Source organism: Rhododendron vialii, chromosome 13a (genome assembly GCF_030253575.1).
Source record: "Rhododendron vialii isolate Sample 1 chromosome 13a, ASM3025357v1".
Lineage (NCBI taxonomy): Eukaryota > Viridiplantae > Streptophyta > Magnoliopsida > Ericales > Ericaceae > Rhododendron > Rhododendron vialii.
Window position 1 is genome coordinate 23,426,748 of NC_080569.1, and position 17,568 is coordinate 23,444,315.

Here is a 17,568-nt window from a genome sequence, read left to right on the forward strand (position 1 = left end):
TCTATCTTTTGTCGAAAGCTTCTTAAGACAGACAATCCAAAGTATAAATGCCCACTTAGGAATGTTATTAGTGAACCAAACAAGAGAAGACCATTGAACCTTGGGATATTTGTTCCGAATTGCTTCCTAAGTATGTTTTGTTGAGTAAGAATCTGTGGGAGAGATTGTCCAGGTTATCACGTCTTTGCTATCCCCTAAAGTTAAAAGAGATGGAGGGGTAGAGGCCTGAATGCGTTTTATAATCATATTCCTAGGTCTTGGCCTGTGCCAAACACCATTCAAAATGCAAGAGCTGACTTTATCATATAAAGAGGATCCAAGGCTTGATATAATCCTGTCATCAAAGAGTTTATATAGGGGCCCACTTGGATGCCAATTGTCAAGCCATAAGAAGGTAGCTTGCCCATTACCTAAGGTATGTCTAACGAAGTTTTGCGCGAAAGGCCTTAATTTCAGCAACTTTCTAATTGTCCAAGAACACTCATGAAGGATTGGCATGTACCAAAGATTGCTGCTTTTAATGATGTAGCTATGAATCCATTGGACCTAAAGGGTGTCCTCCTTTTTACTCAAAGCCCAAAGGTGACGCATCATGGAGGTCTTGTTCCAAAGTTTTAGAGACTTGAAGCCAAGACCACCTTCAGATTTTGGAGAGCAAACGTCCATCCACTTCACTTTAGCCCCCGCCTTTTTGAGAGTAAGACCAGACCAAAGAAAGGCTCTAAGTAAAGCCTCCACTTCCTTCAAGATTTTTTGGGGGAGAATAAACAAGGAGCACCAATATGTTTGCATGCTGAAAAGCACAGACTGAATCAAAAGAGCTCGACCTCCAAAAGATAGAGAATGGTTGGACCAGCAGGCAATTCTTTGTTGTGTTCTTTCTTTTAGCAGGATACAATCTTCATACTTCAATCTGGAAGATATAAGAGGCACACCTAGATATTTCATAGGCAAGGATCCCTCAGGTATATGGAGGATGTTAAGAATGGCAATTTTAACATCAGTACCAACACCAGAGAAGAAGAATTGGCTTTTTTGCAGGTTTGGTTTTAAGCCGGAAGAATGATAGAATTCATCAAGAGCTTCTTTAATAATCTTCATGGAACTGCAGTCAACTCTTGCCAGAAGGAATAGATCATCAGCGAAGGCCAAATAAGAGATGGAAAGATCATTGCACTTAGGATGGAAAGTGAACTGGCCTTGAGATATCTTCTTTTGTAAGATGGCATAAAACCCTTCCATTACCAAAAGAAAGAGGTAAAGGGAGATTGGGTCTCCTTGTCTTGGCCCTTTTTCTCCTTTGAAGAAACCCTCAAGTTCCCCATTAATGACAATTGAATACATTGCAGATGAAATGCAAGTCTTGATCCACATGATAAATTGAGAGGGAAACTCCAAAGCTACCATGACATCAAAAAGGAAATCCCAGTCAACCGAATCAAAAGCTTTCATTAGATCTATCTTTATGGCACATCTTGGATGGCCACAATCTCTCTCATAGTTCCGCACTAACTCTTGCATTAAAAGAATATTATCTGAGATTGATCTCCCTCTAACAAAGGCAGCTTGAGCTTTGTTGATAATGAGAGGAAGGACAGGTTGAAGTCTGTTTGCTAACACCTTAGTAATGGTTTTATACAAGACATTGCAACAGGCAATAGGTCGAAACTCTTTCATTGTCTGAGGGCAATGAGTCTTGGGAACCAAAGTAAGGGCTGTGGCATTAACATCTTTAAGGAGACAACCTGTTTGAAAGAAGTGAACCACAGCAGCAGTCACTTCATCACCTACTAGACTCCAATTCTTTTGGAAAAAACTTGCATTATAGCCATCTGGACCAGGGGATTTGTCTCCATTATTAGAAAAAATAGCTTTCCTAATTTCCTCAAGAGTTACAGGAGTGACTAATTGAGCTTGATAATAAGTAGGGACAGTGTTAGAGAAAGACAACCTTTCTCCTTGCCTTTTTTGATCAAATTTAGAGCCTAACATTTTCTGATAGAACCCCAGAATTTCACCTTTTACAATAGTTGGATCATTTAGTCTATTCCCACTTTCATCACAAATTGACAGTATTTTGTTTCGCATATGGTGACTGGCCATTTTTTTGTGAAAAAAACTAGTGTTATTATCTCCCAACTCAAGCCACTTAACCCTTGATTTCTGTCTACTCCAAGCTTCCTCAGCAGCACTCAATTCATTGAAATGAAGAAGACAGAGTTTTTCATAGTCCAGAAGGATAGGATCACCTGAGGAGTTAGCAATTATAGTTTGGATAGAGAGGAGCTCCTCTTTTGCCTGCAGAGCTTTCTTTTGAATATTACCATAAAATTCGTTATTAAAAGCTTTTAACAAGGTTTAAGACGCCTTAATTTCTTGTAGAGAATCAGCATAGGAGAAGATAGGTCTTTCATTGGTTGACTCCATGACTGAAGAAGGAGAGGGGAGAACCCTTTATGTTTCATCCAGAAGTTGAAAATTTTGAAGGGCTTTTTCCCTCCCTTATAAGGAACAATGGAAACAACTATAGGGCTGTGATCTGAGATACCTGGAGCAAGGAAAGCTGCCTCAGATTCAGTGAACAAATTTTGCCAGTGAAAGTTAGCCAAAGATCTATCAATTCGGCTGCTACAATGATCAGAACCAACCCTTCTATTGGACCAAGTAAACCAGAGTTTTTTAGAATTTAGATCCTCTACTTCAATATCTTCCAAACAATTATTGAATTCGGAAGCAGCACTAGCATCAAAAAGACAAGGATCAGATTTCTCATTTGGTTTACGAACAGAGTTAAAATCACCAACAATAATCCAAGGCAGAGACCCCATAAACCCTTTGCAATTCCTCAAATCATCCCAGAGTGCTGCCTTCGGGAAGGAACGTGATTAGAACCATAGACTACTGAAAGGAGAAAAGACTTCATGTCAATTTCAACAGAGAGAAGAATCATTTGATCAGACTTGAAAAGCTCACTAACCATAGTCCCCTGCTTCCTCCAAGCCACAATAATCCTTGCAACAGATCCTAAATCACAATTATGAATATAATCCCATCCAGAAGGAAGGCAATGTTGCATGGAAGGTATAATATTGTCCTTCCTAATTTTGGACTCCACAATCCCAATCAGAGATAAACTATTAGCATGAATAAATTTCCTAAGTTCAACCTGCTTTAAGGGGTTGTTTAGACCCCTAACATTCCAGGAGGCTAGTTTGATCATTTCTTTTTTGGTTTCCTTGCTTGCCTCCCTCCCCCTGGTTTATGAGCACCTTTAGCCTGCTTAGAAGAAATTTGTTCCATCTCTGTTAAGGCTTGAAACACAACATCAGGGTCAAATATTCCAACACCAAGATCATGTGGCAGAAAATCAAATGCTGGAAGAACCTCTTGATCATCACAAGATTCAGCAAAGTTTACTGTTGGATTCACTGTTTCTACTGAATTGCCGTTATCAGAAACAATTAAAGGATCAGAAGTATCAAAAGTAACTATATCACTCTCATGCACATTGGGAACAAAAGTAGCGTCTTTTCCAGATAACTCCATTTCAGTGCAAATAATCACTCCTTCCTGCAGAGCTGAAAACTGGTTAGCATAAGGAATAGTAGTTGTAGGTTTCTTAGGAGTATTCTGGAGCTTAGGGATATCAGGAATAGCACAAGCCTCAGTCACAGTCTTAACACTTTTCACAGCCCAAACCTTGGCTTAAGGAACTCTCATGAATGTCGCAGGTTGAATGGATTCCCTAGCTAGTTGGTTACAGTCAGAATGACCAAAGACATTACAAGCTACACACCGTAAAGGCCGCCAAGGGTACTTCACACCGATTGTAATCATCCTCCCAATTGAAGTAAGAAGATCTATAGAGTGAGGCAGCTCCGAGTGAACATCAACTTCTACACATATTTTAGCATAGCTAATTCTCTTAGATGATTCAGTCATTTCATCTGCATACAAAGGTTTACCAATGCCACTGGCAATGTAACTAAGCCCCTCCTCAGACCAATATTGAAGGGGAACATTATATAGTTGGATCCACAGGGGTAGCTTTGAAAGGCTTTCCTTCTCAAACTCCAAGTCAGGATGCCACTCTTGTAAAACCATTAGTCGATTACCAAAGTGCCAAGCACCAACCTCAGAAATTTGACGATAAGCCCCTTCTGCCCCAAATTGGAAGAAGAAAAAACCCTTTTCATTAGAGAGTACTTCCTTCAGACCATACTTGCCCCAAAAACGGAATGCAATGGATCGTACAGACAAGTATGGGAGTTTTTTATCCACAAAATGACCAACAATACAATCCTTCCATTTCTCTGCTCCATGAGTCTCGACGTGTTTAGGAGGAGAAACCCTGACCGTTGCCCCCTCAACAGCAAGGGGAAAGTACTGTAACTTCATCCTAGAATGCACTTTAGGGGAAGAAACTTTGTCTTTCCAGGAAAGTCCAGAATTCTGCCCAGCCATGGGAACTGAATCTTTAACCCGTAATGACTCAATCAATTGATCCTTAGCTTTCAACTCATTACGAAGGGATGAAACCTCTTTAGTAAGACTTTTAATCTGTTTGATCGTAGGGGTATCACCCTCTAGAATATCAAGATGTTCATTATTAGGAATCGTAGCAGCCTCTAAGAAATCAAACAAATTCACGTTCCCCGATGAATTATGGACTACAGGAACACACAAAGATTGATCCTTATGATTCCCAAACTTAGATTCAGAGACAACCACAGCACTCTCATGAGGTAATATAATAGGAACACCAAAATTAGGAAACCCTAGTTTCGAAGCAGAGTAATTCAATGGAGGAAAACAGGAATCAAAATCGTTACTCGAGAGCGTAGACGTCATCAGATGAGAAAACAGCGGCAAGAAGCAACAAACCCTAACGTAGGCATCAAATCCCAAACCCGGTGAGAGTGGCGGTGGCGGGAACAGGGTGCAATGGTAGTGGTGGGGCGGGGTGCGGCAGTGGAAAAGAAAAAAGAAAAAAGTCCAAATCGCTGGCCCACTGCCATTTCATGGAAGGCCCAAAAGAAAAAAGGTGGAAAAGACGAAGATAACCCAACCAACACTGTAGAAAAAAGTAGAAAGAATTCAATCCTCCCAGAAACTATTGGGGGAATAGCACCATTCAATTTCTCTCCTTGAATCTTCTCCTTCTTTATCCTTCCCTCCCCAATGTTGCGACCTGTTAGGCCGAGTCTCAGTTTTTGGTACTACCTTGGAATCATCTCGTCGTCATCGTGGGTTTTCTCGTTTTTGGCCATGGATTTTGTCAAGAAAAGGACAAGCCTCGTTGCTGTCCTCCTGATTTCGACACTCGTAATTTCAGGCAGTAACTACGTGCTTTCAAAGCTCTATTTTTGGTTGCAGAGTAACCCAAAAGCCAAACGTGCCGGCAAAAGTATCGGATGCGTGCTTCTTTTCTTCGGTAACATCGGCCTCTACTGCTACTCGGAAAAATCACTTGCTTCCATGCTGACTTTCCTCTTTCTCGCTTTTTATTGTCTCTCCACTCTCTTCTGCATCCAGCCGTACACGGATTTTGGCGTTCTAGAGTTCCTTTTGAGCGCAAGTATGAATCCCGCATTCAGCCTCCTCGGGATTCGTTCCTACTCATCGTGGATTGTTATAATTTCGTGCATTGTTATAGACAGTATGCGGTATTGTCTAGAACCGTTGCATCCTCTCAGAGAAGCAACTAGCGATGAAGTTCAACTGCCAACATCAGTTCATCTTCTTCGCCCTTCCGTTTCCTAACTAGAAGGGTGAAAAATAGAAGGGCAAAAAAGAAATACAATTCTATAAAGGAATAAGGGAATATTTCAAAATTACCCCGCACTAAACGAAAGAAACTTCTTTTTGTCCTTTATTTGTTTTTACCATTTATTCTTGTTCCAACTTTTGATTTGTCCTGTTGGGGTGCATGTTGGCTGAGATTAGCCGTGAACCTTTGTTGATTAGTGGAGAAATTAGCAACTAAAGCAAGCAATTGAATGCCGCAATAGCTCTCCAGGAGGCACGCACAAACAGGGGAAACCAGAGGAAAGCTCTCTCAGATTTTCCATTCTTTTTTTTTTCGGTCAAGCGGAAAATTCACTCAAATTTTTCATTCACTTCTCATTAGTTCTAGACATTTCTTACAAGGACGACTTATATAGACACAACTTTGGGCCTAACTAAATTACAGACAAACATATAAGAGGCCCAATACAAAATCGTACATGGCCCATATACAAACTACATTTTATAGCCCACTTACATAAATATTTAGCCCAAATACAAAATTACATCAAGGCATTACTTTTGACAGTGCAGTCCTTGCAAAATGATTTGGGTACAATTAAAGCTGCCACAAACAACTTCTCAGACGATAACAAAATTGGTGAAGGTGGATTTAGTCCAGTTTACAAGGTGTTTTTTTTCTTCTAAATCTATTTGAATTTTTCAGATGTTGTCCTACTTTGGATCTATGAGTTTCTCATGATGTTTGAATTCTTAGGATCGATTTACTTTCAGATAGACAAGAGATAGCTGTGAAGAGGCAATATCAAACTTCAAGGCAAGGTGCACAAGAATTCAAGAATGAGATGGTCTTAGTAGCCAAGCTCCAGCATAAGAACATTGTTAGGCTACTGGGATTTTTCTTGGGAGGAGAAGAAAAGATACTTATTTATGAGTTTGTGCCCAACAAGAGTCTCGACTACTTTTTATTCGGTTAGGCAATCTAAACACCTCTCCGTTAGTTTTGCTTGTTACTAATTTCATTGCCATGAATGTCAGTCTCGGAATCCAATTACGAATTAACTCTCAAACACTATGAATTGTGTTTTTTTAATAGTATGTGTGGGACCCTTGTGTTTTGTGAGAGGGTTTGTATTTAGGTATATGATTAGTGTGTGTGGGACCCTTGTGTTTTGTGAGAGGGTGTGTATTTGGATATGTGATTTTGAGTGTGGTCGTAGAATTTTTGATAACATAATACATATTTCCCAAGTCTGGTTCTTTACTTCTAACCTGAAGTTGCATTTGAATTGATCAATGCACAGACCCACAAGAGCGAGAGAAGTTGGATTGGTCAAGACGTTACAAGATTATAGGAGGGGTAGCCTAGGGGATGTTGTATCTTCATGAAGACTCCCGGCTTAGATTTATAAAATGAAAAATAAATTACAACACAATAAATGAGGATATTCAAAAAAATGTCTTTTGGCGTGAAATTACCAACAAAGAGAGACCTCAGCCTATGGAACTTACAGAGGCATATTAAGAAAAAAATGCTGTTAATAATTTGAACATAGTATTACACAGACTGCGTTTTCGCCTTAGTCCACAACTGAAAAGACCAAGAATATGGGATGAAAGACATTTATCAATTAAAGTTGCAAAAAGTGAGCGATCGCGCGTGTGGTGTTAAATCGATTCAAGTAATTCGATGTTGACTCGTACTCGGCTTGTTAAAATCTAATTCGAGGCTAGTTTTGAACACACTTTTCAAACTCGTCTAGTTTTTGACCGAAGCTTGAACACCAATATGCTCGAGATCGTGATCAGCTAGATTAAATGCTTCTTTTAGACGCGGTTCAACAAAACAAACCTTATATAATATTCAATATTTTTTTTTTTTCAAGCAAGCTGAAACTAATCACTACATACTCGAATTAGATTGTTTGCGGCCTTAGTCAGTGCAACCGTTTGCTAATGAAACAATTTTGATAATGCAGGAAATGGGGGAGTCTCATGAAACAATTTCAATTGGGGTCGTCCTTATGCTTTTCATAGCAGGCTTCTGTTTCCTAACTAAAAGGGCGAAGAAGAAATATAATTCTGTAGAAGAAGATCTAGACAATGGTAAGAACGAGGGAAATTTCAAAATTGCCCCCACACTAAACTAAAGAAACTTCTTCATGCCAGAATAAATTAACTAAAGAAAGATTGACAGAGACCACAAAACAACTTCTTGTCCTTTCCTGTTTTTACCATTTGTTCTTAATTTCAACTTTTGATTTGTCCAGTTGGGGATGACATCTTAAAAGTGCAGTCCTTGCAATATTTTGGTACAATTGAAGCTGCCACAAACAACTTCTCAAACGATAACAAAATTGGTGAAGGTGGATTTGGTCTAGTCTACAAGGTTTTTTTTTTTTTCCTTGCAAATACCGTTTCTAATTTGCAGAAGTTGTCCTACTTTGGATCTATGAGTTTCACGAGATGTTTTGTATTCTTAGGGTTTACTTTCAGATGGCCAAGAGGTAGCTGTGAAGAGGCTATCTCGAACCTCAAGGTAAGGTGCACAAGAATTCAAGAATGAGGTGGTATTGGTTGCCAAGCTCCAGCATAGAAACCTTGTGAGGCTACTTGGATTTTGCTTGGGAGGAGAAGAAAAGATACTCATTTATGAGTTTGTGCTCAACAAGATCCTCAATTACTTGTTATTCGGTTAGGCAATCTAAATGCCTATTCATCTGCTTGTTACTAATTTCTATTGCAATGAATTACTAATTTCCATATGAGGGGTAACCCGAGGATGTTGTACCTTCATGAAGACTCCCGGCTTAGAATTATACACCGTGATCTCAAAGCTAGCAATATCTTGTTAGATGCTGATATGAATGCAAAAGTTTTAGATTTTGTCATGGCTAACTAGGATCTTTGAAAATGATCAAACTCAAGGAAACACAAGTCGAGTCGCTGGAACATTGTAAGGAGTTTCTCTGCATTCCGTATGTTCGTTTTTCTATAATTTGCATTAACGGGCACTGACTTATAATTTGCATTAATGGGATTCATCAAACACATGAGCTATTATGACTGGCTGCTTAATTTTTTTGAACAACGAGTGCCTAACTGCTTAATGACAATTCATGGACTTTACTAGTAAGGATTTCAACACTTGCTTCTCTGAACAATAGTCCTTTTCTTTACTTACTTTTCTTGATTTACCTAATTTCCCTTTCATCAATTCTTGAGATATTTTGATGGTTGGAAGGATATATAGTAGCTTGTTAAATCAACTATAATTAGGAAAAAAAATAGTATTGTCACGTACTTTTTGAATTAAACCTTCGTGCATTATGACCTCAATTTTTTCATGTCTGGTTTTTTTCGCAAAGTACTAGTTTCCTTTCCTTTTTGTCTTCCATTAATTCATGATTAACTAATAATGGTGGCTTGCAGTTGTTACATGTCTCTAAAGTATATAGAGCATGGAAAGTTCTCCGCAAAGTCTGATGTGTTTAGCCTTAGTGTCTTGGTTCTAGAGATCATTTCTGACAAGAGGAACAACTTTTACCACTCAGATGATGCTGCAAACCTTCTGAGCTTTGTAAGCCTTTAGCCGTACATTACAATTGCTACTCTATCTATCCCATATTGCTAGTCCTCTTAAAATTATCCTTCATAAAAAGCTAAAAATATATTTTAACCAGTAAATATTGGACATAACATTGGGCGTATCTTCCCCTTTAGTGCCAATATCATAGCATCCACAATTCATGTGAGTATTGAATTGCTGCAAGCTTGGAAACTCTGGAGGGAAGGAACGCCCTTGAATTTAGTGGATCCAACTCTTTGAAGGATTGTATGCAAGAAATGACGTCACTAGATGTATCCATATTGGCTTGTTGTGCGTTCAAGATGATCCAGATATATGCTAGACCTTCTATGGCAACAATAGTTTTGATGCTCAATAGCTATTCCGCTACGTTGTCACTTCCTCAACAACCGAGATTCTTAGGCCAGAGTGGAATAGGGTCTAATATTGTTTCAGAGCTACAATCTGATCAGTCAATACAATGGAGTGTAAATGAAGCATCAATTAGTGAAGTAAAAGTGTGTGTAGTGCAATTGGTCAAAGCTTGTGCTCAAAGGCTTGTGTAGAGGCCTGTGTTCGAAGCGCATGAGGTGCTAAAAAAAGGTATTTTTTCGTCAAGTAACCTTTCAGCGACGCAACAACTGGTGTTGCCATGGTGTAAATCACTTCGGCAAAGGTGTTATATTTGTTTCACATCAGACACTTTCACCGACGCAAAGTGAGTTGCCAAATCTACTGCTTTTTGCCGACAGAGGGGTTCGCGTCGACAAATACCATTGCCGACATACGCTGATGGCTTGTCGACGCAAGGACTTGCGTCTGCGAAACCCGTTGCCGACGTACTATTGTGCGTCGCCAAAACCGGATTTTGTTGTAGTGAAAGGGATCCGTCCCAAATAGTAAGGAGATATTTGCATCAGAGGATATTCGTGATGACAAACCAAGAGGTGTCGTACTGACGTTGCAAGAGGTATTCGTGCTGACGTGGCAAGGTGTCCAGCAATGACATGCACGTGGCAATACATGATAGAATCTATAACTCACCTAACTGCTTCAAAAGTACATGGGCTTAAATCAAGGAAAGTGTACACATAGTTTTGTATACAAAAAGTTCCTGTACATAAAATCCTAGAGCCACCCCTATCTCTGATAATAGATATCAGAACTAAGCAGCACTGCCATTACGGATGCCAATACACTGATGCCGATTGGAATCATTTTTCCATATTTCCTAAAAGTTTTCCTTGTTACAATAAGGTCCCAAGACATTCAAAAAGGGTGGGTAGTACAACTTACAACATGTGCACACAGTAAGGCCAAAGTGGACTTGCTAGCTTGCTCTGATCATTGTACGTAGGGGAATTCCAATCGGTAGTGTTGCGTACAAACTAATCAGCTTGGTACGGAATTGTAACTGGATTTGTTTTCACATATAATGAAGGCAACCAAAAGTATTTGGAAAAAGTACTACAAGGGATTGCATTTGGAGTCTAGCTATCGAAATCTCAGTAATGTTCAGCATTTGTCTAGCCATTTAGGTAGTTTGCTTATTTTTCAATTGGCTACAATTGCGAGCCTAAAGGCGGGTTCTGGGACCGTGATTTTGATTAAATGCATATATATTTAGGAAAAAATAAGGGGATAACGTGATTGCTGGACGTGCACCTAACATTTTTACGCAATCAGGACCCAAGACAATTAATTAATTAATTACTCACCTCTCTACTGCTAGCGGACGGTATCAGTCCCGTTGCCTGACAGAGCTTCTGCTACAATTGGAGAGTCCACCAAGAACGGGTAAAGCTCATACTGTAAGTTACAGCTTCGTTAGCATTTGACGAGGACTGACATGAGTTCAACACCAAATGCCCAACAAAAAATGCTGGTTGTGTTGGTTGAGGCAACGTTACATTGTCGCTTCCCAACATAACAACTACAGTTGACATCGTCGGTCTATATGAGGGTCTTCTTGGACACGCAACAATCCGACATGGATACATTTTAACACTTCTGTTGCTACACATGACTCCGCCAGTAATGGGTCCATCAACTCCAATATTCCTTCCTCTTTGCACCATATATTCCACGCTTGTATATTGACGATTTAGAAAGAAGTGATGTTATCAATACGGATGATCGTTATGCTTTTGGGTTAAAAGGTATAGAGATGAGTAGGAATCCAGAAACATACATAAGTGAGGAGGCTATGACCTTGCTCTCAAAGATAAAAACCGCTATTCTTTTTCCCACTTATAATATCTAGTAAGAGAACTCCAAAACTGAAGACATCAGATTTAACAGAAAACAGTCCTTCCATAGCGTACTCTAGAGCCATATATCCACTGTAGTTAACAAAGAAAAAGTAACATAAGAAGAGATGAACACACGTGTTTATGTCTACTTACAAAAGTTGGAAATGGAGAGACTTACTATGTTCCAACAACTTTGTTTGTGTTGGCTTCACTTTGATTTCCACCAAAATTCTTGCCATTCCAAAGTCTGATATCCTAGGCTTCATTTCTTGATCTAACAAATTTAGGGATTTACAACCTAAACATTAAATTACAGTAAATAAAACATAAACTGTAAAGGATCAAGAATTTGCAAATTAACCAAGACCCGTTTTGTACAACGGTGCCCTTAGGACAAATTCACCGCCTCACCGGTGCTGGAGGTTGTGTCGGTGTTCGTCTCCTAGGGTTGACTCGGTTACTACTCAGCCGCCGGAGCACCGCCGTAGACTACCCATCGAACGAACTTGTGTCTATACTCTTTCTCTCGAAAAGAAAAATTGTATTGCAGAAGAAGTAGTAGAGATCCTTTGGATTGTTTTCGGTGTGGTTTTGGTGTATCCAAACCAAAGGAAGAGGTATCCTTTTATAACTGAAGTATGAGCCTCTGCCATGAATGTTGTAATGAAGGTGGAAGAGCCTCCCAATCAATAGGGGAATCGATTCCGCAAATTCAATTCTGGAATAAAATTGATACAGTTATTATTCCCGAAATTGAATACACAATCATGGGTAATAACTCTGGATAATCAACCCAGCTATGACCAACCAACCATGCACTGTTGTTGGTCCGAAACCTACTTTGAGAGACAATTTGTCATTCATCTCTCACTAAAATTTGTTCATTCTTTCACTGGTTTAAACTCCTTAACACGGAGTGTCTAAAACCCACTTGGGCCCACCTCGTGCGGTGTGGGTCCCACCAAATTCTCTTTGGTTAAAATTCTATTTTTCCATTAATCCCTCAAATGAATGAAATTGGCCAAATTCGACTCGGGAGACAAAGCTGACACGAGAGAGAGTACTATGGAAAAATTCCGCATAGGATAGGTATCTTTTGGCCTTGAACCTTTCCTTGTGAATACCTATTGGATTTACTGGCTGACCAGTGAACATATTGTCTTGAACTGTTCTAACGTTTGTGTAAATCGAGACAATAGGCATCACACAAAACTCCTCCCAACATAGTTCAGTTCTCATTGTTGGGTTTGTTTTGGCCATGACACCACTTCCTAGTTCTGCAAGTATTTTTCTCGAGAATTTTGCCTTCCTAAATTCTCAAAAAAACGGCTCCAGTTCATACTCACATAGGTGACCTTCTTATAAAGGGTATCCTGCTATACCCCACATGGCATTCCAGCGCATAAGAGTCATTAAAAGCCAACACTTAACATGTTTCCATTTGCAGGTATCACTATTTCGCACCATAGGAATGAGTAAGAGAGCATGTCTCCACAGTGATCGTTCTCCGTTACTCGCAAGTAGGTTGTCCCATTGAACATAGATCTTGGGATCTCCAGTCAACTAGGTTGGGATTCCATCACGGTAACATGAGTGTAGTAGGGTTTAGCCCTATTCCTTTCGATCCTTTCTCAACTAGCTCTTTGTTTAACCCTTTGGTTAGCGGATCCGCAATGTTGTCCTTTGACTTCACATAATCAACAGTAACAACCCCAATAGAGAGTAATTGTCTAATGGTATTGTGTCTAAGACGGATATGCCTAGACTTACCATTATACATATTACTTTGTGCCCTTCCTATTGCTGATTGACTATCGCAATGGATGCAAATTACTGGCACATGTTTTGACCATCTTGGAATACCTTTTAGAAAATGGCGTAGGCATTCCACCTCTTTAGTTGCTTTATCCAAAGCAATGAATTCAGATTCCATAGTAGAACATGCTATATACGTCTGTTTTGAAGATTTCTAAGAGACAGCTGCACCACCAAATGTAAAGACATATCCACTCGTGGATTTCGAGTATTTCATATCTGATATCCAGTTTGCATCACAGTACCCTTCTAGTACTGCTGGATATTTGGTGTAGTGTAGTCCCAAATCACGAGTATGCCTTAAATAGCATAGTACTCTCACTATCGCCTTTCAGTGGTCATGCCCTGAATTACTCGTGTATCTACTCAGTCTGCTAACTAAATAGGCTATGTCGGGCCTTGTATTGCTCATCATTAGACTCCCAATTATCCGAGATTACTTCAATTGGGATACCCCCTACCCCTACATTCTTGGATAAGTGGAGATTCGCATCCACAAGAGTCCTTGCTATACTCGAATCAGACTTGCTGAACTTCTCAAACTTTGAGTTCAATATCTTCTTGGTAGATTTGATATTCTTATCGTTACTACCAACAATGAGCATGTCATAGAGACACAAAATGACGTACCCTTTGTCTGTGTCTTCATCTGTGTCTTTAACATATACACATTTGTCACACTCGTTGATGTGAAACCACTTGACATCATAGCATAGTCAAATTTCTCATGCCATTGTTTCGGTGCTTGTTTTAGACCATACAAAGATCTAACAAGTCTGCAGACTTTCCCTTCTTGACCTGGCTTGGAAAAACCCTCGGGTTGTTCCATGTAGATTTCCTCATCTAAATTGCTATTTAGGAAAGTTGTCTTCACATCTATTTGATGCATCTCAAGATTTCACAGAGCTGCAATTGCGATTATCATTCGAATGGATGTGATCCTGGTGACAAGAGAATAAGTATCAAAGTAGTTTAGGCCTTCCTTTTGTCTATACCCTTTAATGACAACCCTAGCTTTGTACTTATCTATTGATCCATCTGCCTTCATCTTCCTCTTGAAAATCCATTTGTAGCCCAAAGGCTTACTACCAGGGGGAAGATCCACCAAGATAAATTGAACAAGTACGGTCATCCCCTGTTGGGATGTACTATTAAGCCTAAATTGGGAATTCCCACGTATGGTTTTGCAGAATGGAATCAATTTCACTCGTAATAGCCTATTTTCATAAAGGAATCTCAAGAGAGCTCATAGCTTCCTTGAATGTTCGAGGCTCACTTTCTAACAGATACATTAGGAAGTCTGGACCAAAGGATGTTGATGTTCTAGCCCGTTTGCTACGTCTAGGCTCAACATCACCCTCTTCCTCTTGACTGCTTTCATATGCAGTCTCTAAAGTCCGTTTCGCGAAACTTTACTCTTCTATGGATCTATATGGAAACACGTGTTCAAAGAACGTCGCACTCCTTGATTCCATGATAGTGTTCTTGTGAATATCCAGTATCTCTGACTTATACATAAGAAACCGATAGACAGTACTGTTATGTGCGTAACTAATAAACACACAATCAACAGTCCTTGTCCCTATCGTTTCCCTTTTTCGATGGAGGTACAACTACCTTTGCGAGACACCCCCACATTCAAAGGTAACTGTAAATCACACACCTTAGTGTGGATTAAATCCAATGGCTCAGTACTTCTTTCAACTTATTAATAAGAAGTCTTTGTCACTTGGACCCTCACAAGACAATCACTTGCCTATTCTGCTCATTCCTTAAATGAGAGGAAATTGTTCTCGCAGGAATCACTGTTGGCGCACCAAACAGTTATGGTCAAACCACTTAGGAAAATACCAACACTAGTGTTCCCTTATTTAGACATATTTCCGAAAACACTTGGCCCAACAGAGCCGAATACAAAAATTGTCTACACCGAGCAGATCAAACACAAGACCAAGGCCGAGCAGTGTCAAAGCCAAAGCCAAGTAGACTACTCCAGAGGCCAAATGGCCCAATGATCTGAAGCCGAGTCGCACACGACTGGCTGAGGCCGTAGCCCAACAGTTTATCAAAAAACTGATTCGAGGCCCAATCGCGCACGACTGACCGTAGCCAAACAGTTTATCCATCCAAGGTCGAGTGGCACACTATTGACCGACGTTGAAGCCAAATAGTTTCTCCTTTTGTTCCGAGCAAACGTCAAACATGACCACCCATAAGCTACAAAATAACCATGCTCCAAAAAGCTATGGGCCCATCATTTCGCAAAACTATCCCAGACACCTATTTCTTTCCAAAACTCAATCGCAACAATTAGATAACCCATCCACTGTGCCGAGAATTGAAACCAAATAACAGAGTCTAGCAAAATCACTACTGACTTTTCCCTTTATTCCTTTATATAATACTGAAACGGTTACGGAAGCACAATAGAGTTCCCACATAACCACAAAACCAGTCAGTATAAGTCATAAACCAATTAGTTTGAAAAGTCAAATTCTATACTCCTGAATAGGGGTGGCAAACGGGCGGGTTTGGGTCAAATTGAGTAAGTTGTTAGTGGGTTGGGTCTTTAATGGGTCATTGACCCATTTAGACCCGTTAACTATGAGTCTAATTACCCATACCCAACCCGACCCATTTATTTTAAAGCAAACCCGACCCGCCCATTAACCCAATTATATATAAACTAAAAATTATGATCGAAAAATTAGAGAAGTAAAAAAAAATTATGATCGAAACTCATAAATTTTTTCAAAAAGACGAGAATAAGTAATTTTTTTTGTCTTATTGATATTTTTTTGTCTTTATTCAAAAAGTTATAAGTTTCGATCAAATTTTTTTACTTTTCTGATTCCTCTCATCAAAACAAATTAATAAGTCACAAAAATATGACACAAAACAAAAAAAATGCAAAAAAAAATTGAATAAGAACAAAAAAATAAGTCAATTTTTTAATCCAAACCCTTTGCGGGACTACCATGAGAGAAATTTATTCACGGCGGAGCACAATTTCACGGGTCCATTCGCGCAATTAATGAATGAGATGTGTTTTCAATTTATAATTGTTACCGGTCACAATTGATTTTTAATTCGGACCATTCAAAATATTTTTGGACCCGTGTGATGTAGCACAAAACAATTAAATTAAAGAGGGAGAAGGCCATGCTCCCGCGGGGGGGAAAGAGAGAGCGACGGGGGGGGGGGGGGGGGGGGGGGGGGGGGGGGGGGTTGGGAGGGGGGAGAGAGAGAGAGGGGCGGGGGGAAAGAGAGAGCGGGGGGGGGGGGGGGCAGGGGGAGAGAGAGAGAGAGCGGGGAGGGAGAGAGAGAGATGGAATTTGGGACCAATTAAAAGATGGAATTTGGTGGGTTACTTTCATTGCCCATTGGGTCATTTAAGTTGATCCAATTAATGCCCAATTATGACCCAATTAATAATGGGTTAGTTGGGTTTGAACCCATTCTTACCCAACTAATAAATGGGTTGGGTTGGGTTGGGTCTATTTTCTAATTGATGGGTCTGGGTTTGTTAATGGGTCTGGGTTCAATTTGCCACCCCTACTCCTGAATTTAATGCACCAAACAAATTGAATGCCTTCAAAACGCTAAAACCGTTACTGGAGTACGAATATTCAAAGTAGTAGCCCAACCAAGACTCTCTAATGCCCTTTAGTGCCAAATCAATATCCAGAACTCATAACCTCTTAATGCAAAATGGTTATGCTAAAATATTAAGCAAGGCATTTACGAGATCAGTTACACACACATGCAAAGCTCTTTTCTTCTTGCAAAAATTTGCATTTTTTTTTCCTTTACTGCGAAAAATGGGTTTTGCCTTTACAAGAATCCACTAACTTGTAGCACCCACTTATAACAACCAATCAAGTCGGCAATCGAGAGTCGGTAGAGTATTTGCATAACCAAATAAGCAATTGTCTAAACCGTTCCACTGGTATTTATACAAATACCGAAACCGATTACCAACCTTAAGTACTGAAGAAGCCAAAAAAAAACCTTAAGTACTGACATCAATACTATAAACATGAAAAACAAATAACATGTTTTTCCCTCTTACTGTTACGATCCACAAAAATACCCGTGCTCTAAATACCCCGAACCAAAACCGAACCCGGTAATCACATATGGGTAAATATTAGAACGAAGCATAACGGCGAGGCTGTTTTTCGG

General features: G+C 39.7%; 2 protein-coding genes across 2 annotated transcripts; one reads left to right on the forward strand and one right to left on the reverse strand.

Moving 5' to 3' along the window:
• Positions 1-2,348: 2,348 nt before the first annotated feature.
• LOC131314019 (uncharacterized) lies at positions 2,349-4,851 on the reverse strand. The gene is made up of 4 exons (XM_058342517.1): positions 3,797-4,851; positions 3,245-3,682; positions 2,978-3,134; positions 2,349-2,867 (listed from the first exon to the last, which is right to left on the reverse strand). The coding sequence occupies exons 1-4, from the start codon at positions 4,849-4,851 to the stop codon at positions 2,349-2,351; spliced, it is 2,169 nt and encodes a 722-aa protein (XP_058198500.1).
• A 2,908-nt stretch (positions 4,852-7,759) lies between these two features.
• LOC131313386 (cysteine-rich receptor-like protein kinase 10) lies at positions 7,760-8,442 on the forward strand. The gene is made up of 3 exons (XM_058341677.1): positions 7,760-7,854; positions 8,019-8,137; positions 8,232-8,442. The coding sequence occupies exons 1-3, from the start codon at positions 7,773-7,775 to the stop codon at positions 8,289-8,291; spliced, it is 261 nt and encodes an 86-aa protein (XP_058197660.1). The 5' UTR covers positions 7,760-7,772; the 3' UTR covers positions 8,292-8,442.
• Positions 8,443-17,568: the final 9,126 nt, after the last annotated feature.